The sequence below is a fragment of the Cetorhinus maximus genome, chromosome 5 (assembly GCF_964194155.1).
Source record: "Cetorhinus maximus chromosome 5, sCetMax3.hap1.1, whole genome shotgun sequence".
Classification (NCBI taxonomy): domain Eukaryota; kingdom Metazoa; phylum Chordata; class Chondrichthyes; order Lamniformes; family Cetorhinidae; genus Cetorhinus; species Cetorhinus maximus.
In genome coordinates this window covers 58,469,325-58,495,088 of record NC_135883.1, presented here as the reverse complement: position 1 = coordinate 58,495,088, position 25,764 = coordinate 58,469,325, and the positions used below count along the sequence as shown (strand labels likewise).

Here is a 25,764-nt window from a genome sequence, read left to right as displayed (position 1 = left end):
AGATGAATTGACGGGGACAACCCAGACTGAAGCAATAGTATCACTCAGAAGGATATGGGCACAACCATCTAACCATTTCAACTGGGGACATGCGATATGAGAACACAAGTGAAATGGCAATCAAAATGTAATCAAAGCACATTTCAGAACCACCAAATTTAACCAGAGCCATTATAAGAACATTTGAAATAAAACTGAAGTGCAATAATACAAGCAGTAATTAAACAGCTTCTTAAAAAATACAGTATTCAAATTTTTAATGTAATGAAACTGCGCGGGTTCCCCCCATATCATGCCACTCCACTGGGAGACATAGGGCTGTACTTCCCTCTGTTACACGTTCCAAAAATAAAGGAAGTAAAGCAGCGAGGGCCTAATGTCCCATCCCCACCTCTCAGAACATCCCAGGAAATTTTCCTTCCTCCCCCATCACTTGCTCTCCTTGATCATCCTCAAGTAGGGGGCTCAGATGCTTGACTGCCTCACCATATTTGAATGACAGAGGAAGCTGGGCCAAAAGAAAACTAGCCAAATCTCCTCTGACCTCTGCCAGCAGTGGAATAGGGGTGAAGGCGCATAATGGGGTCAAGGTAGGAAGCCTGTCGATAGCCCTGTTCGAGGATCTAGCAGTAGATACATTGCCCCCACCCCTCCCCCTCTTCTGGTGTGGAAGGAGGATGAAAAATCTTCAGTTCAATTTAAGGAAAAACACTTTAGTCCCCTTGAATGCAGACAACACTTCTTTCTAGGAACACAGCAGATGTCCCATTGAAGCACCATTCATGGCATCTTGTGCTCTTGCTGATGGTGAGCTTGGAGGTGGGAAGCACATATACTGAGGTGGGATGGTGGCATACCCAAATCCTGCCGTCTTCCTGTCTCTACCTGAATTAAGTTCTGGGTGGAAAGGCCCATGGTCGATGACCGATGGAGGCCCTTAAGTAGCCAATTAAGGACCACTTAAGTGTCTCATCCCTCCACTGCTGGGATTAATCCAGCTGCAGGTGGCCTGTCACCATGCGGCAAGCAGGACAGCTGCTACCCTGCGGGCAGCTTGTCACCACCAGGGGCCAGTGGGGAGATGGGGGGGCGCTGGACATCCGGAAGGGGGTGGGCCACTGAGACCCACCCATCCCCCTGCCCTTGCTTCCAACACCCTGCACCCCATCAGCCCCTCACCCAACATCACTTACATTTGTCCTGGGCTTTGCTCCTGAGAGTTTATTTAGAATCTACACTACAGGTACAGGAACTTCATGCCCCTCAGCACATTTGAACAGGGCAGATCTCTAACAGGAACTTCTCAATTTCCACACTTAATCGTGTACCTAAAGTTGCTGTGGCATTTGCACATGAATACAAGCGGGACCTATTAGCCTCACCATTATTTTGGCTCACTTCCCACTGCGACTGAATCTATCTTCAAGCCTTTCATTGCTCCAGACTCAATCAGGTAGATTTTGAGGCCTCTAACCTGGCAGACACTGTGTAGCACCACCCAGAGGGTAGTAGGGAATGACTTCCTGCCTCATTCATACCCGTCCTGTGCCCGTTGAAATCTTGCCTTGGCCAACCAATGGGTGACAGGCTACCCTCAGCCATTCCTTTTCCACCTGCAGTCTGTTGATCAAGTGCTGACGAAGCCCAGTCCTTAAAATGGACTGGGTTTCTTGGTAGGGTTATTGGGGAGGGCTGGGAATCACAATCTGCCTGCTGGCCGCTAAAAGGGGAAAACTATTACTATGCTGTCCATGCTGGCCACCTAACCATCCTTCACAAACTGCATCTTGTCTAAAACTTCACCACTCACACCCTGTCCTGCACCAAGTCCCAATCCTTCATCAGCACTATCCTTGAAAACAATTATTGGCTCCCCTATCCTTCAATATAATCAGTTAGGTGAAATATCAGGCAACATAATCATGGCTAGTGTGATCTCCTGGACCAAGGGGGTAGGCAAAAAATGTAGCAGATTTTTTTTCCTTAATTGCCCTTTGGGTTTTTCTCTTTGTTTGCCTCTCTCAGGAGATTGCATGGGGGGGCGTGGGTGTGTGCAGCAGGATGGGGTGGGCGGTTGAATCATGATGCTGTAAGCATCTAGACTGTGTGAGGCAGGTTTGGTATGCCAGCTTCTCTTCTCCTGTCCATTATTTTGTTGAATGGTTGTAACCCTTCTCCAATCACTGCTTAATGTCCTGTTAAATTTTTTCCACCTCTAGGAAGCACCTTGAGACATTTTCTCATGTTAAAGATTCTACAGAAGTGTCAGTTGCCATTATTATGGAGGCTGAAGCAATGTAATTACCAATGATGTTATGAATTTTGAAAATAAATACTGTCACACTTTCACCATTAGAGTGTAGCCATTACTTGACGTACAACATTCTTGGCTTACGGCCCCATGCGGATTGCTGAATGAGCAATTTCAACCCCTGTATAATGGGGGCACTGAAACAGCATTCTAGCTGTCTGCAGCATGGTCAATGAAGGTGTTCTACTGCCTTGTGGCACTACTTATTGCAGACCTGATTACCAAACACTGTATACATTTTAAGAAATGAGTAAGATAGCTCCATTTCCCAACAGATAATGGACTCTTTCTATTCGCCTGTAACATTCCCTGCTTATGACTGTAAATCACTGGAAGTGAGTTACCAAGAAACAGTGAAAATGGCAATAAAAGTCTTGTTTTTTTGGGGGAGTCAATCACGTTCCACTCATCAGTGCAAGAGTCCCTAACAGCATGTTTCACTGCTCTCCATTCTATTCATGCATTCTGACAGTGACACAGTAGGTCAGAAACTATCACAAATACTCTTGCCTGCTATAATCATCACCGTAGCAAACTGGAATCTTACTGCCAACAAACAAAGTTTTACAAATGTATCTTCTTTGGACTAGTACCCATTGGAGTACCCCCATTTTCTACACTTTAAACACGAACATAGCTTGGAATGATTTGAGTGACAAGTTATCTTAGATGTGTATGACCATGACTTTTTTTTTTAATGATTCCTCCCCTTTTCCTCCCACAAGTGAAACTTACATGGGGAGAGATATTGTGCCATGCTTGACAGCTGCCGTCTGCATGCCTCACCCATACATGCCAACCCAGAAAACCACCAGGAGTTGACCAAACCTTCAAAATAGCTGATAATTCAACAAACAGCCCTGAACGTATGAAGCACTGAAAGTACGGTAGGGCATGGGATTATCCTAATTTAAACTGCCGGTATATCCAACATTACATTGCGTGTTTCAGGAGAGATTTTGGCAAAATTTTGTGGGCACCACCCCTCATTTCTGACAGAGTCACTTTTAACTGTGTTGCAATACCTGAAATCTGAAATTCGGGCTCCTCTTTGCAAATAAAAATGAAAATCTATTCTCAGGCAGGAATATTTAAGTGTGTAATTATCTGATACATTCCGTGAATGCAAGATACTCACTTTGCAGCCGAGCAAGATCAGCAGGGTCAAGGGCTGTCACTGCATCTGTGACTCTGGAAGGTCTGCTGATACCACTCTTGTTTACTGCTCGCACACGGAAAATATAGGAACGTCCTTCAAATAGGCCAGTCACAGGATATTTGCAAATTTTAATTGGGGCATCATTGCACTGGATCCAATTGTCAGTTTCAGCTTCACACCTTCAAAAAGAATGGTAATGCTCATACAATTCTGTGAGAAGCATGGACATCTGCACAAAACTCATGAGGCAAAATCCTGAATGCAAAGACACATTTTATTCTTGAACTGACATAACATGCTTGCTTTTTCCCAAAATACCAAATGAACCCATATTTTCTTGTACCATCTTAAGGTAAAAGCTAATTAAGTGCACAAAAACTGCAGAACTGTTGAAGCCCATTGGCTGGTGACCAGCAAAGTTGCACTAACTTGTCAACAATACCTCATTGTCCATCCCTTATTCCCGCTCGCCCCTCCTGCTATAGCATACATTCAAATTCTTAAAGTCAAGGGGTGTGGTGGTCCTGAACTCAGGAGAAGCAATGCTCAATGCTAAGGAGCAGGAACTGTTCAGTTCCCAATCTGGGCCACACGGAATTGGAAGGAGCCAAGTTGCAATCTCTGTAGGGGAGGAATTGGATGGAGGAATCACTTTTGGTTTAGACTACATGTCTCCTAACAGCATTCCAAACTTGGGCACGATCGGTAGTTTCAGAGTAGGCCACACTCTCATCAAAAGAGTTATGGGACCCAGGGGGAACCTACAGAGACTTGAGGATATTGAGGGCACATACAGAATCAATCATAGAATTGTATCCTATAATTTTATATCGTCTCTCCACATTCTTCCTAACAAAATGAATAACCTCACATTTCTCTGCATTAAGTTCCATCTTCCATTTGTCTGCCTATTCCACCAATCTGCCTATGTTCCTGTGAGGTTCTACACTATCCTCTTCATAGTTCACAATACTTCCAAGTTTTGCATCATCCACAAATTTTGCCCTGTATACCAAGGTCTAGGTCATTAACACGTAGCAGGGACAACAGGGGTTCTAACACCAATCCCTGAGGAACTCCATTATAAATCTTCCTCCAGTTTGAAAAACAACCATTAACGACTATTTTCTGTTTCCTGTCACCCAATCAATTTTGTATCCATATTGCTACTGCCTCTTTTACTCCATGTGTTCTAACTTTGCTCACAAGTCTGTTGTGCGGTACTTTATCATGTGCCTTTTGGAAGTCCATGTACATCAACCCTTATCAACCCTCTGTTACCTCATCAAAAAACTCAAGTGAGTTAGTTAAACATGATTTGCCCTTAACAAATCCTTGCTGCTTTTCTTAATAATCCTTATTAAATATGGAAAGCCAGCATGGATTTGTTGAAGGGAAAATTGTGTTCAACTAACTTGCTTGAGATTTTTGATGAGGTTGAAAAAAACTTTCATAGCCTTCATAGGTCAGCAAAACAATCGAAGCAAATTACCAGGGCATAGATATGTCCTTTAGATAACAGGGAACCATTAATATCACAGATATTTAAATATTTTATTATTATTCACTGCCTGCATAAATCCATAAGGAACTTCACCAACTGCAGAAATGGAGATTAACAGTATAAGCTGCACAGGGTAATTACCAGACTGCTTGAGCAGGGTTATATTTAATACATGGACTTTACTCCAGTTCCCTGCTGTGGCACACACGTATATATTAGTGTTATTGATTGTGCCTTCAATATGTGAAGAAAACAAAAGGTTGAGAACTGACCTGCGTTCAGATCTCCACCACTGTGACTTTTATCCTGCCCACCAACTTACTGAGATGAATCTATTCATTGCCATCTTCATAAAAGCCCTTATTTCCACCCTCTCTCTGATGAAAGGCTGAGGACAAATGAGTTTGATTCTTTATCTCAGGTAAGGAAGTATCCCAAATGGAAAAAGTGATCATGAGAAGAATCTCCCACGGTATTAATGAATGCTAACTAAATCACACTATACTTGACAACTTTGACGTGACAACATTAACCAGACCTGGTTATATAACTGACATTTACAATGGCAATCATACCGGTCAACAAAATATCCAATCACAGGACTTTCTTTGGTTACATTTGGAGGTTTCCAGGTGAGGATGACATAGTCCTTGTTAGCATCATAAAATGTGACATCCATTGGGGCTCCTGGAGCTCCTACAACTGGGGTGTCTGCATCTGGAAGGAGAAAGAGGATTCAGGATAAGGAAGGAAAATGATCCAACCAACTTGCACAATGATCCTTTGTGTGACAAGTGAAACCAATATTACTTACATCAAAAATGGGAAGACTTGTTTGGGCTAGCAAAGAGGTTTGGAAAATATGCCCTTCAGAGAACAGGCAATTCACACTGTAATGCTGTCTGCAGAGGAAGGGTGCTCTTCAGGGACTGTTTTGGGGATCTATTGTTGGAGTGGAGCAGAGGCACAGTCACATGCCTGACTTGTGCTGGGCTGCTCTAGGACCAATGAAAATGTGCTCCATTCCGCAGGACTGATAACATCCATGAACTTGATATGCAGAACAATTTTCCAAAACAATAATTTAAAACAGAAAGAAATCCTTCCACTTTAAGCACCAAAAGTTAATTTGTTAACTTGAGGAGTAGAATTTCCACAGGGGTTCTCCTGATTGGTTGTCATAAATTTGGAAACCTGTAGAAACCTTGGAGCATATGCCATTTTTCCAGGGATTCTGCAGATCTAACACAAAAGAACATAAGAAATAGGAGCAGGAGTAGGCCATTTGGCCCCTCGAGCTTGGTCCACTATTTGTGGCTGATCTGATTGTGCCCTTAACTCTACTTTCCTGGACAATGATACCAAAGTTACAGCAAATGATTTGGAGAACCCATGCAGAAATTAACAGCGTCAATCTAAAGGAACTAGTTTTGACAAAGAGCGAAACTAGAACAGAAAGTGCCCTTTCAGTTCACTCAGTTCGATCCATAAATGATCTTTAAAATCCGGTACTTCTTGAAATTCGTCATGAATTAAGCCAATCTGTTGCCATTTCCAGGAATTTCCTGGTTTCCCTATGAAGGAGAGAACATCTATTTGCCATGCCATGATGATGGAACCATGGGCAATGTCAACCCAGAATGAGAGTTCCCATTCTTCAGGCCAAACTGGGATCCACTGTTAGTTGATGGTTGACAAATACATTTTATGCCAAATAATAATTTATATTAAGTTCTGTAGTTAAATCTTAGAATTAAAACCTGCAAATGTAGTTGATGACAATATTTGTAAGGCTCTAAATGTCATAGAAAATAGCCTTGAGTAATTCTAATCTCTCATGTTTATTCATTTCTGTACCAGTAAATATATAACAGTTTGTGTTATACATTATGGAACATTTTTGAGTCTTGATATGTTGAGTTATCTATATCTCATTTAAAACCAAGAGAGAAGCTCACGGTGGAAATTATGAAATGTCCCTTTACTTAATCTTAAACACAAGGCTATTGTACTCTGAGGTGGAAGATGGAGAAAGGGTCCACTGGAAAGGAGTAACCTGACTGTAATGTACCTGACTTCTGTGGCAAAACATCCTTTGTGACCTCAGGTGTTGCCAGTGAGCATATGTAACATTTAATATTTAAGAAAACTTCAAGCTTTTGTCTGCATGTTGAATTAATTCTTGACATATAGACACAGGACTGCAGGCTTTGTTTATAAAATTGTGAAATTTGCATTCCTGGGACTGGCAGCTCAGTGGAAGTCAGTACACCAAGCGAGTGGACAGGTAGTGATTTCTATAAGGAGCAGAGATGTGGGGCCCTCCAGTGGGTCTCGGGTTAGGCGTGGGGCCTGGGCTTCGAAAGTCAAGCAGAATGTTTTGTTTTTAAAAATGTGCATATCATCTTTCTTGTTCAAAGGGCTGAAAGGAACATGCCTGGTTTTCGGCTGGATGGAGTACCCTGTGTAAACCCTCACCCCTACCGACGAACTAAAGCCAAAATTTCCATGGCTGTGGGGCAAGCAGGTGCCAGAGTTGTGCCCCCTAAACGGCCCTTATGCCCATCTGCACTACGCAAATTAGGTATTCTCTCACCAATACCACAAACTCTGGCAAGTACAATTCCTAACTCAACCACGATTTACAGCCTGTGGTCTCAAACTATTCAACAAGCTCATTGAGGGGAATGTGGACATTAAAGCTTGAAGGAAAGAACTGAATAATACCTGCTAGCTTAATGATAATGTCATAACTAAACATATCAATGCAGTTTGTATACACTCTGTAAATAGAGTGAGCATGTTAGTGGCTTTAATTCCATTGGGAGAGTAGATAATTCACTCATCCAATTCAACACAGGCATATTGAAAATCGGGAAACTTTGAACTGTGTTGGGCAATGCCTCCTGCTGGGGGCGATGGGGGTGGAGAGCAGTCGCATATCATCATCAAGCTGGGCATCTGCTTTCCATCTTGATGAATGTTAATACATAATCAGGGACTACAAAGTGAGGAGGATGGAAAATAAGATAAAGTTTGTAAGGAGCCAATAAAACACTGTACAGATAAGGTTGAGCAAAAGACTAAATTCTATACCTCTGACAAATACATATGCGCTGTGCTGTGAAATGCCACCCCTTGTTATCAAGCGTAATGTATACAGGCCTTCATCATCTTTATTCAGGTGAGGTAGGGTCAGGGTAGCAGTGCAGTCATTGTAGTACATTGCAGCCCACTTGGACTTCTTTACCTCAACATCTGGAGAAACAAAAAGTTCCATGGATCAGGAGTGTTACAGACTTTGGCGATTAAAAGCAACACATTCTAGATAATGAAGTTACAGCACTTAAGATGTCATTGATACAGTTCAAAACAAAAACACTGTACCTTGCTTGGTTAGCTGGTTCATTTCATCTGATGATACAATGCCCCTCACCAATCACAAAGTAAGTTTTCCCCTTTGTATAGTAAGTGTTCAAGATGCTAACCATGCTCCCCTGAGCCCCATTTATCCTGAAGGTACTCCACACTTTTCAGCAGGGATCTATTCCAGAATGCATGCCTTGTGTGGGGTTGATTTTCAAGTTGTGATTTGGACTTAAAGTTGGGGTTGGAGATTGGTTACCTCTTATAGAGGCAGCCTGATCTCCATTCCATTGAGGTGACAATCAGAAACTTCCATAACTGATTTATGGCCGATCAGCAAACACCAGTTTTACAGCTAGACAGCAAGTTGAAAATCCATCCCCAGTGTTCCTGACAATCCTGAGGTGAGTCCACGGGGCAAAGGGCCGAGGTCAATAGGCTGAGCGCATGCATTCCTGAAATCTATTTTCATAATGGATGGTACTGGAAGAAAATATTTCAGTGAATCATCATCATCACTGCTGCTTATAAATCTTCCGACAGAATAAAAGTTTCAAACACGGATTTCTCCTCTTCTCAGCTGGGCTGCTAAGTGATGCAGCCCATGGGAAAATCATCATAGAGTCTTTCCTCAGAGAAGGGAAGGATGAAAAATCTGATTATAAAGAAAATGGACAAAGTAAAACATTGCAATCACCCCTCATAGAGAGCTGGTTTTGGCAATATTAACTATGGATAGGTTTGATTTGGGAATCAGTGCTTCCAAGTGTCCACAATGTAAAGATTTAGGAGCTAAGTAAGATCCCCAATGTTTGCCATTTGCAGCTAAATCAAAAGCAAGTTCTTTAATGCAAACAGAAAATGCTGGAAAATCTCAGCAGGTCTGGCAACATCTGTGGAGAGAGAAACAAAGTCAACGGTTCACACCCATATGACTCTTCTTCAGGGCTCTGAAGAAGAGCTCTGTTCCTCTCTTCACAGATGCTGTCAGGCCTGAGTTTCTCCAGCATTTTCTGTTTTTATTTGAGTTTTCCAGCATCCACAGTATTTTGCTTTTATTTTAACATGTTCTGTAACCCTGGTTTGTGGTTTTCCTGCAAGCAGAAAGCAAAGAATGAAGGCATATGTGATCAATCAGTATCATTTTTCAAACATGCCCAGAAGAAACATTATGTTAAACAATGCATGTCATTTATGCTGAAAGCCACAGTTGTATAATGAGCTCCAAGTGAGCAACCAAAAGGACACAGCAATTCAGCGTCTAGCCAGCAGATGTCAGTCGATATCATGGGCAGCATCCAGACAGAGAAAGTACACCCACTATTTCTGTTCTACTGGAGCAGTGTATATGAAGGTCTCTGACATGAGAATTTATTCCTGACTGGGTTGATGTGTAAACCAGTGTTTCTATCCCATGCATCCACCTGGAAAGAATGGATTGTCTGTAAGGTAGTGACCACATGTAAGAAGTCTGGAAATAGAATATTTATGCAGCTTTCTTTTTAAATTGGGCACTGTCCTCATGAATAAGTTTATGGGAAAAGTTGGACACTTGTTTGCAAAACATAATAGAACCAATTGTAAATCAAAAAGGTTGCTCATCATTACATCACTTGCGAGGGACAAAAATAAACTGTACAGACTTTTTGCTTTTCTGCCTTTCCCCCGCAGAGTAGGCCATTTAGCCACTTGAGCTGTTCCGCCATTCAATGAGATTATGATTGATCTACAACCTAGCTTCATATGCCCACCTTTGCCCCATATCCCCTAATACCTTTGGCTAACAGAAATCCCCTAATACCTTTGGCTAACAGAAATCTATCAATCTCAATTTTAAAGTTAACGATTGATTCAGCATCAATTGCTATTTGCAGTAGAGAGTACCAATTTCTAACACTGTTGTTTTTAAAGTATTTTCTAATTCCATTCCTGAAAGGTCTGGTTCTAATTTTTAGACTATGTCCTCCAGTCCTAGACTTCCTAGCCAGCAGAAATAGTTTTGATTGACCCTGGAAAACATCTTTTTCATAACATGGAGTTTAACCTTGTGTTTATTGACAGTCTTGCATTTATAATGGTGAGAAATATGAATGCTGGGTCAACATGATGAAGTGATAGCATCATCCACCCCGAGCCATAGCATTTCTGAGAGAGTAATCTAGAGGCCCGGACTTGTGGTTCAGAGATATAAGTTCAAATCTCACCAAGGCAGCTGAGGAATTTAACTTCAGTTAATTAAATAAATCTAGGATAAAAGGCGATTTTTAAAAAATTCATTCATGTTATGTGGACATCACTAATAAGGCCAACATTTATTGCCCAGCCGTAAGTGCCCCTGAGAAGGTGGTGGTGAGCCGCCTTCTTGAGCCACTGCAGTTCGTCTAGTGCAGGAATACCCATAGTGCTGTCAGAGAGGGAGTTCTGGGAATTTGGCCCAGTGAACATAGTTGCAAGTCAGGAAGGTGTGAGACATGGAGGGGAACTTGCAGGTGGTGCATTCCCATGCATCTGCTGCATTGTCCTTTTAGGTGGCAGAGGTTGGGGGTTTGGAAGGTGCTTTTCAAAGGAGCCTTGGTGAGTTGCTGCAATACAGCTTATATATTGTACATACTGCTGCCACTGTGCACCAGTGGTGGAGGAAGTGAATGTTTAACGTGGTGGATAGAGTGCCAATCAAGCAGGCTGCTTTCTCCAGGATGGTGTCAAGCAGCACTCATCCAAGTATATGAACGTAAGAACATACAAATTAGGAGCGGGAGTAGGCCACTCAGCCCTTCAAGCCTGTTCTGCCATTCAATAAGATCATGGCTGATCTTATCTTAACCTCAACTCCACCTTCCCACCTACCCCCATAATCTTTCATCCCTTTGCTTATCAAGAGTCCATGTCTCTGCCTTAAAGGTATTCAAAGACTCTGCCTCAACCACCTTTTGAAGAAGAGAATTCCAAATTCTCACAACTCTCAGAAATTTTTTTTCCTCATCCCTGTCATAAGTGGGTGACCCCTTATTTTTGAACATTGACTCCTAGTTCTAGATTCTCCCACAAGAGGAAACATCTTTTCCACATCCATCCCGTCAAGTCCCCTCAGGATCTTAAAGGTTTCAATCAAATTGCCTCTTACTCTTCTAAACTCCAGCAGATACAAACCTTGTCTGTCCAGCCTTTCCTCATAAGGCAACCCGCCCTTTCCAGGATTTAATCTAGTAAACCTTCTTTGAATTGCTTCGAATGCATTTACATTTTTCTTTAAATAAGGTAACCAGTACTGTACACAGTACTCCAGATATAGTCTCACCAGTGCCCTCTATAACTGAATCATTACATCCCTACTTTTGTATTTAATTCCCCTTGCAATAAATGATAACATTCTATTAGTTTGCTAATTACTTGCTGCACCTGTATACTAACCTTTTGTGATTCATGCACTAGGACACACAGATCCCTCTGCATCCTCTCACCATTTAGATAATATGCTTCTTTGTTATTTGTCCTGCCAAAATGGACAACCTCACATTTTCCTACATTATACTCCATTTGCAAGATCTTTGCCCACTCAACTAACCTATCTGTTTCCTTTTGTAGCCTCCTTACGTCCTCTTCACATGTTACTTTCCTACCTATCTTTGTGCCATCAGCAAATTTAGCAGCTATACCATCGGTCCCTTCATCCAAATCATTTATATAAATTGCAAACAATTGAGGCCCTAGCACTGATCCCTGTCACATCCTGCCAATCAGAAAATGACCCATTTATGCCTACTCTTTGTTTTCTCTTAGCTAGCCAATTTTCTATCCATGCCAATAATGTTACCCCCTACACCATGAGCTTTTATCTTCCACAATAGCCTTTGATGTGGAACCTTATCAAATGTTTCCTGGAAATTGAAGTACAGTGCATCTACCAGTTCCCCTTTATCCACAGTACATGTTACCTCTTCAAAGAACTCCGATAAATTGGTTAAACATGATTTCCCCTTCACAACACCATGTTGACTTTGCCTGATTACCTTGAATTTATCTAAATTCCCTGCTATAACATCTTTAATAATTGCTTCTAACAGTTTCCCTATGACAGATGTTAAGCTAACTGGCCTATAGTTTCCTGCTTTCTGTCTCCCTTTTTGAATAAAGGAGTTACATTAGCTACTTTCCAATCTAATGGAACCTTCCCTGAATCTAGCGAATTTTGGGATGTTAAAACCAATGCATCAACTATCCCAGTAGCTACTTCCTTTATGACCCCAGGATGAAATCCATCAGGACTCGGGGACTTGTCAATCCGCAGTTCCAACAATTTGCTCAGTACCACGTCCCTGGTGATTATAATTTTCTTGAGTTCCTACCTCCCTTCGAATTCCTGGTTTACAGCTAATTCTGGGATATTGCTGGTATCCTCTATCGTGGAGGCTGTTGCAAAATACCAGTTCAATTCATCTGCCAACTCCTTATTTTCCTTTATTAATTCCTCAGATTCACTATCTATAGGGCCATCGCTCACTTGTTAACTCCTTCCTTGTTTAAAAATCTATCAAAACTCTTACTATCCGTCTTTATACCCCTAGCTACCTTTCTCTCATACTCTAATTTTCCCTCCTTATTAATCTGTTAGTCATTCGTTGCTGTTTTTTATGTTCTGTCCAATCTTCTGACCTGCCACCCGACTTTGCACAATTATATGCTTTTTCTTTAAGCTTGATACTATCTTTAACTTTAGTTAACCACAGATGTTGGGTCCTCCCTTGGAATTTTTCTTTCTTGAAGGGATATATCTATGCTGTGTATTCTGAAATATTTCCTTAAATGTTTGCCTCTGCATCTCTGTTGACCTATTCCTTAACCTAAATTGCCATGCACTTACGCTAGCTCTGCTTTCATACCCTTATAAGTGCCAATAATTAACTTTAAAATACTAGCCTTAGACCCACTCTTCTCTCCCTCAAACTGAATGTAAAATTCAACCATATTATGATCACTGCTACCTAGGGGCCCCTCTACCATGTGGTCATTACTTAATCCTATCTCATTGGACAATACCAGGTCTAGTATAGACTGCCCCCTGGTTGGCTCCAGAATGTGCTGATCTAAGAAATTATTCTGAAAAGATTCTATGAATTTGTCATCTACGCTACCTTTGCCCATCTGATTTTTCCAGTCTATATGTAGATTTAAATCCCCAATGTTAGCCGCTGTAAGTGGAGAGTATTACATCATGTTTCTGACTTGCGCCGTGTAGACGGTGGACAGGCTTTGGGAAGTCAGATTTATTTGCAGCAGAATTCTCAGCCTCTTACTTTCTCTTGTAGCCACAGTATTTATAGGGCTGGCCCAGTTAACTTTCTGGTCAATGGTAATGCTCAGGATGTTGATAGTGGGGGATTCAGCAATGGTAATTCCATTGACTGTCAAGAGGAAATGGTTAGATTCTCTCATCATGTACACTGCCTCAACAGAATACCTCAGTGGGTGTACTTTTTGTGTCTGGTCCGTGATATTGGCTGATATCTGCTGGCTAGACGCTGAATATGGTTTCTCACATGGAGCTCATGATAGAACTACGGTTTTCAGTTTAAGTGATATGTATCGTTTAACAAAGTTTCTTCTGGTCATGTTTGAAACATGATTGATTGATCAGATATCCTTTTGGATATCTGCTGGAGATGGTCATTGCCTGGCACTTTTATGGCATAAAATTTACTTGCCTGGGTGTTTCCGAGGTCTTTCTGCGTGCAGGCATGGACTGCTTCAGCATCTGATGAGTCGCAAATGGTACTGAACACTGTGCATTCATTAGCAAATATCCCACTTCTGACTTTATATTAGAAAGAAGGTCATTGATAAGCAACTGAAGATTGTTGGGCCAAAGACACTGCCCTGAGGCCCTGAGGAACTCCTGCAGCACTGTCCTGTAACTGAGAAGACTCACCTCCAACAACCACAACCACCTTGGCACGATGGGCCAAATAACCTCCTTCCATGCTATATCATTCAATGATTCTATGATTACAATGAAGGTCTTACAAATAAAGAGGGTTTTTTTTGTAAGAACAATGAAAGGCTTTAACATCATAGAAAAAAATTGCAAACATCTTTATACAGTACCTTTCACAACCTCAGGATTTCCCAAAGTGGTTTTGGCCAATGGAACACTTCTGAATTCCAGTCACTGCTCTAATATTGGACATGCAGCAGCCAATTTGCTGCCCACAGGTCCCACAAACACAAACTGAGGTAAATTACCAATTATTCTGTTTTAGGTGATGTTACTTGAGGGATAAATATTGACACCAGGGAGAACTCCCCTGCTCTTCCTCAAAAAGTAGAAGGAGAAACTTATCTTCAGACTTTCTTTCAATTTTGTCACTTGTTATAAACATTTTGAATTGCTAAAGTTAAAGTATTTCAGAAAACTCCTATGTCCTGCCATTACCAGATTGAACCTCCAGCCTGAATTGCAGGAACCTCTGGAAATCACAGTACCTGCCGTTTCACCCTGGAATCTCACATACCAGCAGGAAAGACACACTCACAAGGAGGACAGGAACAAGAAGGCACAACATTGTAACTCTGACCCATACGCCCTGTGATCACGGCTCCCCACTGGCAGCGCACAATGTGGATCATCCTTTATACAAAACCACTCAAATGATTTTGTGTCAAGGGTGCTGCTTATCGAGCAACACGGCAACAAAAGGTTTTGCCCTTAAAAACCATTGATAAAATTCACTTCACTGGAGACAGAGTTGGCCTTTGCGAAGGAGCTGACTCCAAACCTTAAAAGTACTTATAACCCCATGACATGACATGAGGAATTAAATTTCTGCAGGCTGGCTGTGACCTGGCTGGAAACCTAGAAGCAAGAAGCTTGGAATGCAAAGCTCTGCAGGAACAAGAATCTGCAACCGCAGAGATACGCAACCAGCCTCTTCTTTGGTACCACTAGCTCACTTTAACAGATGCACACTTCCATAAATATCACAACTGAAAACTGAAAGAAAACTTGGACACAATTACTGACCATCTCTGTACCACACAGCTTCCGGCTGGAGACGGCCAAGATTTGGTGTAAGGATCATCCGGCAGGACAATACCAATGTCTCACCCTCAGTGCCAAAACTCACGCCAAATTTCTCACTATATTGAATATCTATATGTGTGAAAACAGGAGGTGACACCAGGGGTACTGTGGGGAAAAAAAAAATCACAAGACATGTTAGCACATGGAAGCAGTTCTTATCCATATCTAATGAGGTTTTTATTAAAAGAATAATTTCTCTATCCAGTACGGCATTAGACAACTGTATTTATTCAGCGTCCTTTCTGTGTGAAAGGCATTTCTATGTCAGAACCAAGTTGCATATTTATAATTCTGCAATATTTTCTCTTGTATGAGTGACATTACTTCTCTTGAGAGTCAAAGGGCTATAGCCAAGAGTTGGAAAATTTAGGAGAGAAGATAGAATCAAGGACAAGGGAATAAAAAATGCCAAACTCAAGGTTCAGAGGGCACAGATTGTAGAGGGCGGAAAGACTGAGGGAGGTTTTGAGGTCTGAGAGAATAATGAAATAGAGTAGAAGTTTGCGCATTGTTTCTTGAGGGTAAATTTGCCCATTATGCTGCGAGTATGGGTCAGATTATAAACACTGCTTCTTTTCCCTGGAGTAGTGAGTTTCTGCAAATACGTTGCCAGCTATTGTGAGGGACCTTGCTTCTCTGCATACCCTTCAAAAGGGAGCTGGGGTTGTGGGCAGAGATTGCATTATATCAAAGGTAAGTGTCTTTATTGATTCCATTTGATCCATGTGAACTCTTGGGCTGGTTTTGATTGCCTGAGAGAGTCAGAGAGGAATGTTGTAGAGTATATTTTTCCCTGTTTGACCCTTTGTTTTTGCCTCTTTCAGGAGATTAGTCAGGTGGGAGTGGGTTAGGGAGGTAGCTGTGGGAATTATGTTTAATCATGATGTTCCAGCTATCATGGCATGTGGGGCAAACTTGATACACCAGTTAGTCTCTTCCTGCCAGTTAATTTTATGTTTGTCCAACACTGCAGCCCTAGATATGACTCAAACCTCATTCAAGCAGAGCTTGCTGCAGGGAAGAGAGGATTGATTAACACAGGAAGAAGAACAGGTAGGATGGTAAAGTAGAAAAAACAGTAGAGGAATATTCAAACAAGCAATGAGAATATTTGTTTAAGTCAGACAAGATAGTCTGACAACAGAGGTTGATGGTTAGAGGTGAACGAAGGGTGATTTAGCAGGAAATTATATTAAACAGATTGTCACCTCCATTAAAATAGTCAAGGATCAAATTTGATAAAAATGTGTTAAGCATTTTAATTATATCATCACTAACAGCAATCTACTCACATAGCTTAATAGAAGTTTGTTTCCTACTTCTGCAGGTTTGTTCAGTCTTTTTCTTGAAGGAAAATTCTGACATCAGCATCAGAGGAACTGGCTCAGACCCCTCGCTTCTCAAGGTGCCTTTCGCTTTACCAAAAGCTTTGGACTGCAGCCATGCAGTTCAAGTACCACTGAAGGTATTCCTAAACATCAATGTACAGTCCACCTTTTTGTGGATCTTGTCATCTGCAATTCGAGCAATGGTGTCCTCCTCTGTTCCACTGAGCACACGTGTGTGTGTGTGTGTGTGTGTATGTGTGTGTGTGTGTGTACACACGCGTGTGTGGCGCAAGTATAAACAAGCACAGAACTAGGGTGCTATCAATTCTGAGGTTCTCACAGATAAATCAGTGAGGCAGATTAGTTCTTTCTATTATTTCATTAAGAAACCCCATTGGCTTATTCCTCCCTCTAGAAGAATTTAACTTAAAGGGCATGGTGTGGGGCTGGTGGGGAAGACAGTGCATGTGGACAGGAGGCTCTGCATACAAGCAGCAAACCCAATCCTTGTGTTCCCAATTAACTCCCAATATGCCTGTAAGAAAGCACCAGAAGATTTTGGAGGATGAAGGTGGATGAAGGAGATGAAGATAGCAACGCAATGAAGTTGTTGCAATATCCCATTCCACCCCCGGGACCTGAAATGCAAAACTAAAGGCCCTTCAGTCTCCAAGTGCAAGGGTGCTCAATTAACATGCACATTTAAAACTACACCATTTCTAAAAGCAGCCTAGGCTTGTGTCTGTATTTCTATTTAAGTTAACTTGTCTCTTTCAAACCAGCAGGCTCAGTATCTCTAAGCCAGTTTCCGCCATGATTGCTGACAGTTGGAACATTTATTTACGAAATGAAGTAACAGAAATAAATGGAAGAAAATTAATTGTGATTGTTTCTTAAAAGGAGGTACTTTCTTAAAAGGAGGTACTAATGGTGAAACTCAAGCTTTAAAAATTACTAAATGTTTAGGAGAATATTTAATGGTAATTCTCATACCCTCACTCCAGAATCATAACATTAATGATTACAATGTTAGATGGAATTCCATTTTTTCCTATTTACTATAGTTTTATAAAGTGACTTGAGAGGGCAGAAGAACAAACAAACCCATCATTTATGTCAGTGATGTTTGACCTTCAGTAAGAGTAAATATTGGTCATGCCTGAGGCAGCCACATGGGATAACTCAGTGCTGTTGAACAGACTGAAACAAAGAGGAGAGAGGAGCTTCTTTACTTATTGTTCACCCTCCCCCTCTTTGTTTTGCTCCATCCTATACATATTGTTTTCCATTTCACAGTTCTGGTGCAGGGCCTTTACCCAATGCATCGAACTTCTTTTTTCAGATGCTAACATTTTCCTGTGCATCTTTTGTTGTCATTATCCCTTAAATTATTTCCTCCCTTCAGACTGACGTTGGAGTTTTTTTCCCCCTTTCTATGCTTGCAGTGCTACATCCATAGCTCTAGCCCAATGACATTCACAGCAAATGTTATTGGACTACAATTGGTGTAGTAAGTCCAAACAGGCCTCAGTAACGAATAACAGGGGCCAAAGGAAATCATAGTAAATTTAATGCGCACAGAATCAGGGATAAAGGCTGTGCTTTGACAGATTAGTGAATAAACACAGTGGCCATATGAATCTGAGCCAATAGGCCGGAAGGATCTTAAGTTCCATCCCTATTTGTGCTAGATTAGCTGATCTCAATTGGGGCACTAATAGATGCTATACCGTCAGCTTCAGTGTTTCTAGGGTAGAAATTGCACTCCTGAATTCTATCCATTAACACCAAGGTGTTGGGTGAGGCAAGGATCAAACTCACATGTTGCTTTATCCCTCTGGATCTTTATATTGTCAATGGGTACACAGACTGTATTTTGTAATATAATGGCATTCCACCATTTAGGCTTACGTGAAGGAGCATTTGGACAATTATTGGAGCACAACTAGTTTCTATAGAATCTTACCCTTGCATAGATCAGTATCCTCAGGAGATGAAAGAAGAAATGTGGGAAGTGAAAATAAAATTCAAGCTGCACAGAAATGTAGCGGTGAAGATTCAGGCTGGACATTTGTCAAAGTGAGTGATTATTCTAACAACAGATGATATTTAATCACAACAGATACAATTAATTGCTTTTACAGGCATTTACTTACAGCTCAGAGGGAGCAAGACAGAATGGTAAGGCTCTTCTTCCCCTCGGAATCCTAAAAGGAGATGGCAATTTGAGTGATTGGTTAAATTATGCTCCCTCCTGTACAATATGTGTCTCAAATTGAAAAATGCTCAAAATATGTTTATTCTGAAACTCACGTTTGACAATGACAGTAGCATTGCTTGTTGCCTCTCCATGAATGTTAAAAGCCAAGGCAGTGTATTGAGCAGTGTCATTAGGGCTGCATCTGAAACCAAAAACAAGATCCCCTTAATAGCATCACACCAAGTTTGACATTTTCAGCAACAACTTACATTTGTGTAGCATGTACTTTACTACAATAAAAAGTCTTTCACAGGAGCATTTTAAAACAAAATATAACATTGAGTCACATAAGGAGATATTAGGTCAAATGACCAAAAGCTTGGTCAGAGATAGATTTCGAGGGAGGAAGAAGGAAGGAAGCAGGAAAGCGAGGGAAAGAGGCCAAAAGGTTTAGGGAGAGAATTCCAGAGAATTCCTAGGCAGCTGAACACATGACCAGCAATGGTGGGGTAATTAAAATTGGGGATGCTCAAGAAACCAGAATTAGTTGATGGGGCGGGAGGACATTACAGAGATGGAGGGATGAGGCTATGAAGGGATTTGAAAGCAAGGATGAGAATTTTGAAAACAAGTCATTGCTTGACTGAGCAAATGTATGCCAGTGAGCACAGGGGTGATGAAGGAACGAGATTTGGTGTGAGTTAAGACATGGGTAGCAGAGTTTTAGATTACCTCAAGTTTGCAACTACATCTTTAAGTAATTTTCCATTAAAAGATTCAGGGGAAAAAAAGCGGGCAAGAAAAAGAAATGGCCTGATTTTAACGATCCTATCTGGCGGAAAGCAGGCCGGGTATGGTCAGTTCAAAGAAGAGGATTCATTTACCCCACCGATCCTGTAATCTTCCTACTGTGCCTTGATCTTATCCTGCTCTTTTGAGCTGGGTAGCAGGACACGTGCAGGAAGGAATTGAGGTCCTACATGAAACATGCAGATCAGATCTGATGATGTCATCAGGAACCAAGCTGTTATTTTAACCAGAGTCCTGAGCAGCAAGAAAGATGGGGGTTGGGGCAGGGGTGTGGCTTGGTGTTGGAGGGGGAGGGGGAGGGGGAGGGGGAGGGGGAGGGGGGCGGGCGCAAGGTGCAGTATTGGCTCTTCACTATCAGGAAAAGCCTGCCGGGAGCAGGAACCTGGGCCAGAGGAGATAGGCCCAGATAGTAAATGTTACATTTAATTTTCAGGTTTCCTTGTGGGTCAGAAGGACACCTCCAGGCCTTACAAGGAAACTTAGGTCTCCCTTGAACTAGGCTCCCCTGCTTCCCCCAACATCATCCCACCCCATTAAAATATTCAGGAAGGCGGGCACACAGCGCGATCAGCTGTCCACCCGCCGACCTGTCAATGGCCAATTGAGGCCATTGACAGGGTAGTTAAATCAATTAAAGGCCCTGCCCGTCCAACCTTAAGGTTGGCGGGCAGGCTAGGAGCCCCGGCGGGCTTCTGAAAAAACATGAAACCTCATCCACCAGCAGGATGAGGTTTCATGTCGGTTTTAAAAAACTTTAATAAAGTTTCTGTGATATTTATTAACATGTCCCATCTCGTGTGACATTGTCACATGATGGGGACATGTTAATACTTTTTTTATTTTTCTATTTTTTAAACTTTCAAAAACTTTCAGCGCTCTCCCTGAGGCAGCACTTAACCTCAGGGAGATGTGTGCTCTTTCATGCGCATGCACGAAAGAGCGCACTTGGGGAATCCCCCCCCCCCCCCCAGCACAGGAAGCACATAGCGCTTCCCGTCGGGCGGGCCTTAATTGGCCCGCCCACTTAAAATGGCAGTGGGTCCCGTTTCAGCGGCGGCGGCGATCGGCTGCCCATCCGCTGCCAAGCCGGTGGGTCCCGCCTGCCCATCAAGGACAAAATTCTGCCCAGTGTATCAACAATCTTACTTACCAAGCACCATCTCACAATTATGTTTTTATATCTTAATTATTAATAATAATTAACTATGTCTCAAAAGAAGGAAGGCGCTTTCTGCTCCAGAAGCTGAAACAAATAGTGCATTAAAAGATAGTTTTATGCTGTTTAACAACATTGCCTTGTGCTTAATGTGTTGCCTGGTTCTCAATCTTCTGCATTCATGATTTTGTCCAGTTACAGGCTGGACTGATGCGTGGTATTTCCATATTCAGCGTTTTAGAAGATAAGTTGAAATCCAATACAAATTTCAGTGTTTACTTTTACTAAAAAATTCTGTCAATGAGTATTGCTGAGAAAAGAGACATATTTTGTTGAAGCTTTTCGTCTTGCACTCGTCAGTCCTCTTTTCTTCAGCAATACTCAAGTTCTGTACTACCAAATGACTGTCATTGCTCAGCCGAAGAATTCCAGAAGACAAAGGCATGATTTATTCTTGGAAAGTCTGGCGTAACAGTTGGGAGGGGTATGGATGTTATTAAGCCTAAGCAATTACATATTCCCTAGATGTCCCTTGCTCTTTAACATTATGGGGAGAATTTTCTCCCCGTCAGGCGGGCTGGACCAGAGCGGTTGTGGGCGGGCGCACAGCCGATCACCGCACACAATCAGCTGCACGGTGCCATTTTACGTGGGTGGGCCAATTAAGGCCCACCCGGTGTGACGCGCGCCCAGAAGCACTCAGCGCTACCTGTGCAGGTGGGGGGGGGGGGGGGGGGGGGGGGGTGGGGAGGAGGGAGAGTCGGGCCTGCGCACTTTCGCGCCACACAGAAATCTCCCTGAGACATGGAGGTGCCTCAGGGAGATTAATTTGATCATGAAAACTTGAAAAAAAAAAATTTAAAAAATTATTCCCTCATGTGACAGTGTCACATGAGCTGGGACATGTCAATGAATTTTAATAAAAGTTTTTATTAAAGTTATAAACCCTTCACGTAACCTCATCCCGCCCGTGGATGAGGTTCCATGAAAAATGCAAAGGCCGCCTGGGCTTTTCGCCTGCCCGACAACCTTAAGGTTGGACGGGCAGCCCTGATGACCACTTCAATTAGTTTTTAAATGACCTTAACAGGCCTTTGACTGTTTGGCGGGTGTGCAGCCGACTCTGGTGCGCGCCTACCGAGCTGATGATCAGAATGACGCGCGGTGATGCCGGGATGCACGCCCGACGTCACCACGTGTCATTTTATGTGTCAGCGAGTGGGGCCCACCCCCGCATGCTGACCAGAAGATTCTGCCCTATAAATGCCCTAATTTCTTTCAAAAAACAAATATTTAACATTTTAAAGCAAATTATACCACATGAAAATATTGGCCCAGATTTTGCCGGAGCAGGGCATTTCGCATCGTGCCCCACAAGTTGAATATTTTCCCTCACCCTTCACCTCAAAACTTTTTAAATCTCATCATTAAAAGGGTCCCAACAGCATTAAGCACCAGCCCTAACTTTCTGCAGAGTTTTTGATTTGTATTAACGATGCCAAAATTTCTCGACCCTCACAGGGAAGTTGAGGGTGAAATTCTGCTTTCATCCATATAAATCGTCCAGCAACTTGAGTGAATCATAACTGAAGGGGTACCTTTACCTTGCTACAAATTGCAGGGTTATTCATGTGTGAATAATAGTGCACTCATTAGCGTACAATTATTTTTCTAGCTAACTCTAGCCCATATCAGGAGTGTAAGAATTAAATGTATTTCTTTCTATTAGTGCTGCATTTGGCAGACCATAGAATCACCAAACTTATTTTTACATACGCGAGTATTAAGATCTTACGTATAAGATATTTTTGAACGCTATAAAACAGGAGCAGATATAACAGAATTAGAAAGGTTTCAAATCACGGACTTAACATGGTCTTAGTAACAAGGTGATAGCCAACAGAATCTAAGCTGCTATGAGGGAGCAGAGATCCGATCGCAAACAGCTCAGCATTTTTGTGAGTGCAGCTGTGATTGACCAGAGCTGTAGTGCAAATGAGGAAAGCAGATTACCTCATTCATCTATATCAGGTGACGCAGAACAGTGTGAGGAAACCTCAGAGAAACACTGCTGTCAATCAAAATAATACTTCAAAAAATGACAGCAATCGTTCTCCTGTCAACCTGAACTGCATGCAACTTTATAGTCTTTAAAATGATGTATGGTTAGGGTTCAGTAATTCACACTGATGATCATTAGCAGTGTCCCTTTCCTTTGCTTTCCTGGCTGGCTAATTGAATCTAACAGCCAGAGGTCATAACAAATCAGTCCGACATCAAACCCATACAACATTAGAACATGAAGGGCCATTGCCTGCATTTGACTTTCATTGTACCAGGAAGAAAGGACAAAGTCTCTTTCAGTTACTGAGAGTCAGAAAGGGAAAAGATGAATTAAAAGCAGTTAAGAAAGAATATGGAGATCCAAGATTAGGTCAAGTAAATTAGCATGTGTCTGGTGTGCACATGAACACTAAGGAATACTCCAATTAAAAGGTAATTCACACGGATGCATAACATGTGCTTTCATTTTAGCAACAGAAGGCTCCCAGCTGACATGCAAAGTATTGATTAATCAGGAGTCTGTACACAACACATCATTATAAGTGTCTTTCTAGACTGGATGCGGTGGTCCAACTCATCAGCTGTAAGGTCAGGGCTGAGCCCATCTCTACTCGCCCGGGAAGCCACGACTGGATTTTACGGTCATCAAGCAATTAGTTGCCTGATGTCACAGCTTTCGTCCTCATGAGAGAAGATGTCCCACCTCTAAGAGCTGGCAGCTAATCAAAGGGCCAGCAGCTCCCCAGTCCTGGCACCACCACCAGGAGCCGTAGCCACTATGAGGACTGCAGTCAGACGCTGACAAGGAGCAATGGACGAGGCCAGATTAGAGGGTAAATAAGGCAACCTCTCCAGGGACAGTCAGGAAGGCTCAGTGGGGGCAGGAGGGTGCTGTGATTGGAAGGCTGGGGGTGGGGCCACCCTTTCTGCTCAGCGTGGGGCTCTCCGTTGGTGTTGACAACTGGGTGTCCAGGCCACCAGGCCCGCAGCCAGGCCACCAGGGTGAACCACACGGTGTGCACCCCCCTGGCCTCTCCCACATCACTAGTACAATACCATCAGCGCCCAACAACCAGCCACACACCAACCCCCCTGACCTTTGCTAATCAAATACCAATGGAGGTAATGGCCATGGGCTCCCACTGCCATCTCACCCAATTTTTTGCCCCCCACCTTGCTGCCAGTCCTGTCCTGAAGGGGTGGAGGGGTGTAAAATTCTGGCCTCTGTATTCTTCTCTTTCTAATCCCCAAACCAGCTTTTCTCCCATCCTCTTCTGAGAGGATCAAGTCATGCTGGACAACTCTCTGAGCTCCAGCTTCTCCTCCGAGAGGTCACTCATCTTGCTGACCTACATCTCATTGGTCCAACTCTGCCACCCACTTTCCTGGGTGGGAATCACTTGTGTCTGCGGGGTAAGCTCCCAGCCATGTCTCCCTTTTCAGATGGACTCCACCATCATCAGGGATGACTGCTGTGGAGGGCTCATTCCAGAACATTAAAGAGCAGCACATTTTAAAGGGGACTGAATAAGCCAAAGCCAACTAACAGCTTTTGAGTATATAATAAGAGGGATATGTAGCCACCTTCCATCTTACTGCTAGTCCCCTCCTGCCTCCCATTGGGCAGAATTTTGCCCTTGGTGGTCAGGCGATTTGCACCGCACTGTGGTTTCACACTGGTGAGCCAATTAAGGCCCACCCAGCTGCCTGTGCAGGGGGGTGCGGGGAGGGGTTTGTGCAAGTGGGCCGGGCGTGAACTTTGCGCATGCGCGTGAGTGAGCACTGCATAATCTTCGTGAGGCACGGAGCTGCCTCAGGGAAATGAAGAGATATAAAAAAAAATTTTTTTAAATAAAAATGTAATGAAACATGTCCCTCTCAGGGGACATGTTATTAATGAAAAATTAACGAGTTATTTTATTTTATGTTGGAAACCTCATCCCGCCCGTGGATGAGTTTCCCAAAAAATGCGAAGGCCGTTTGGTCTTTTTGCCGTTAGGTTGGATGGGCAGTGAAAAATTTACATTAATTGATAGCTTAATGGCCTTAATAGGCCTTTTAATTGTCAGCGGGCGCACTGCCGACAGTGGCATGCGCCTGCTGACCGAACTATCGCATGACTACGTGTTGACGTTGGCATGCTTGGCCGATGTCAATGCGCGTCACTTGGCGCTCGAGCAGGTCGGGCACATGCCCGCCCGCCGAGTGAAAATATCTGCCCATTGTCACAGTCCCCCCTCTGATTCCATCCTTATGGTGGTCTCCTCCATTGGCATAGAGGCAGGAGTTGAGGGGAAATCATCTAAAGTCTCAAGCCCCACTCACTCACTGTCATTCACATGCAGTGGGGTGAGAGGAAAGAGAAGAAAACACTGATGGCCAATTTAAAGAGTGGGGATTGGCAAGAGGCTTCCCACCCACATTCCCCTGAACAGCCTTTCAGAACCTCCCAGAAACAGGCAGATTCCTGGAGGATATCCAACCCTGAATGTCAGCAGACTAGTTAATCACAGGAATGTGGGAGAGGATCCAGACCAAACCCCATCCTGTCCTCAACAATGGGAATGCAGAGTTTTCAACTGGAGCCCATCACGGGCAATCAGGAGTGAAGTGATGAGATTAACTCGTTCCCTTCCTAGCCGGGGCTGCTGAGGCTAATTGTTGCTCCTACAACTGAGATCAGTTTCCTAAGCAAAAAAAAAGTGACCAAGCATAGGACCTCTCTTTACCTAGATGCTTCATCAACACATCATGCGGTGACATTCCCACCAAGTCACTGGAATTCATC

The 25,764-nt window shown here is 42.8% G+C and overlaps 1 protein-coding gene and 1 long non-coding RNA gene across 3 annotated transcripts in view; one reads left to right on the top strand and one right to left on the bottom strand.

The window, feature by feature from the left end:
* The window catches only part of LOC144680666 (uncharacterized), a 475,346-nt gene that overhangs the window by 122,648 nt on the left and 326,934 nt on the right, over nucleotides 1–25,764 (top strand). The window lies entirely within an intron of this gene.
* myom2b (myomesin 2b) overlaps nucleotides 1–25,764 on the bottom strand; it is a 175,737-nt gene that overhangs the window by 115,699 nt on the left and 34,274 nt on the right. For both annotated transcript variants that reach the window (XM_078541894.1, XM_078541896.1), the window contains exons 7-12: nucleotides 19,060–19,148; nucleotides 18,903–18,953; nucleotides 15,359–15,523; nucleotides 8,071–8,232; nucleotides 5,550–5,691; nucleotides 3,450–3,649 (exon numbers count right to left, since the gene is read on the bottom strand). In XM_078541894.1, the coding sequence (XP_078398020.1) occupies nucleotides 3,450–3,649; nucleotides 5,550–5,691; nucleotides 8,071–8,232; nucleotides 15,359–15,523; nucleotides 18,903–18,953; nucleotides 19,060–19,148 (809 nt within the window). The remainder of the gene's footprint in view (nucleotides 1–3,449; nucleotides 3,650–5,549; nucleotides 5,692–8,070; nucleotides 8,233–15,358; nucleotides 15,524–18,902; nucleotides 18,954–19,059; nucleotides 19,149–25,764) is intronic.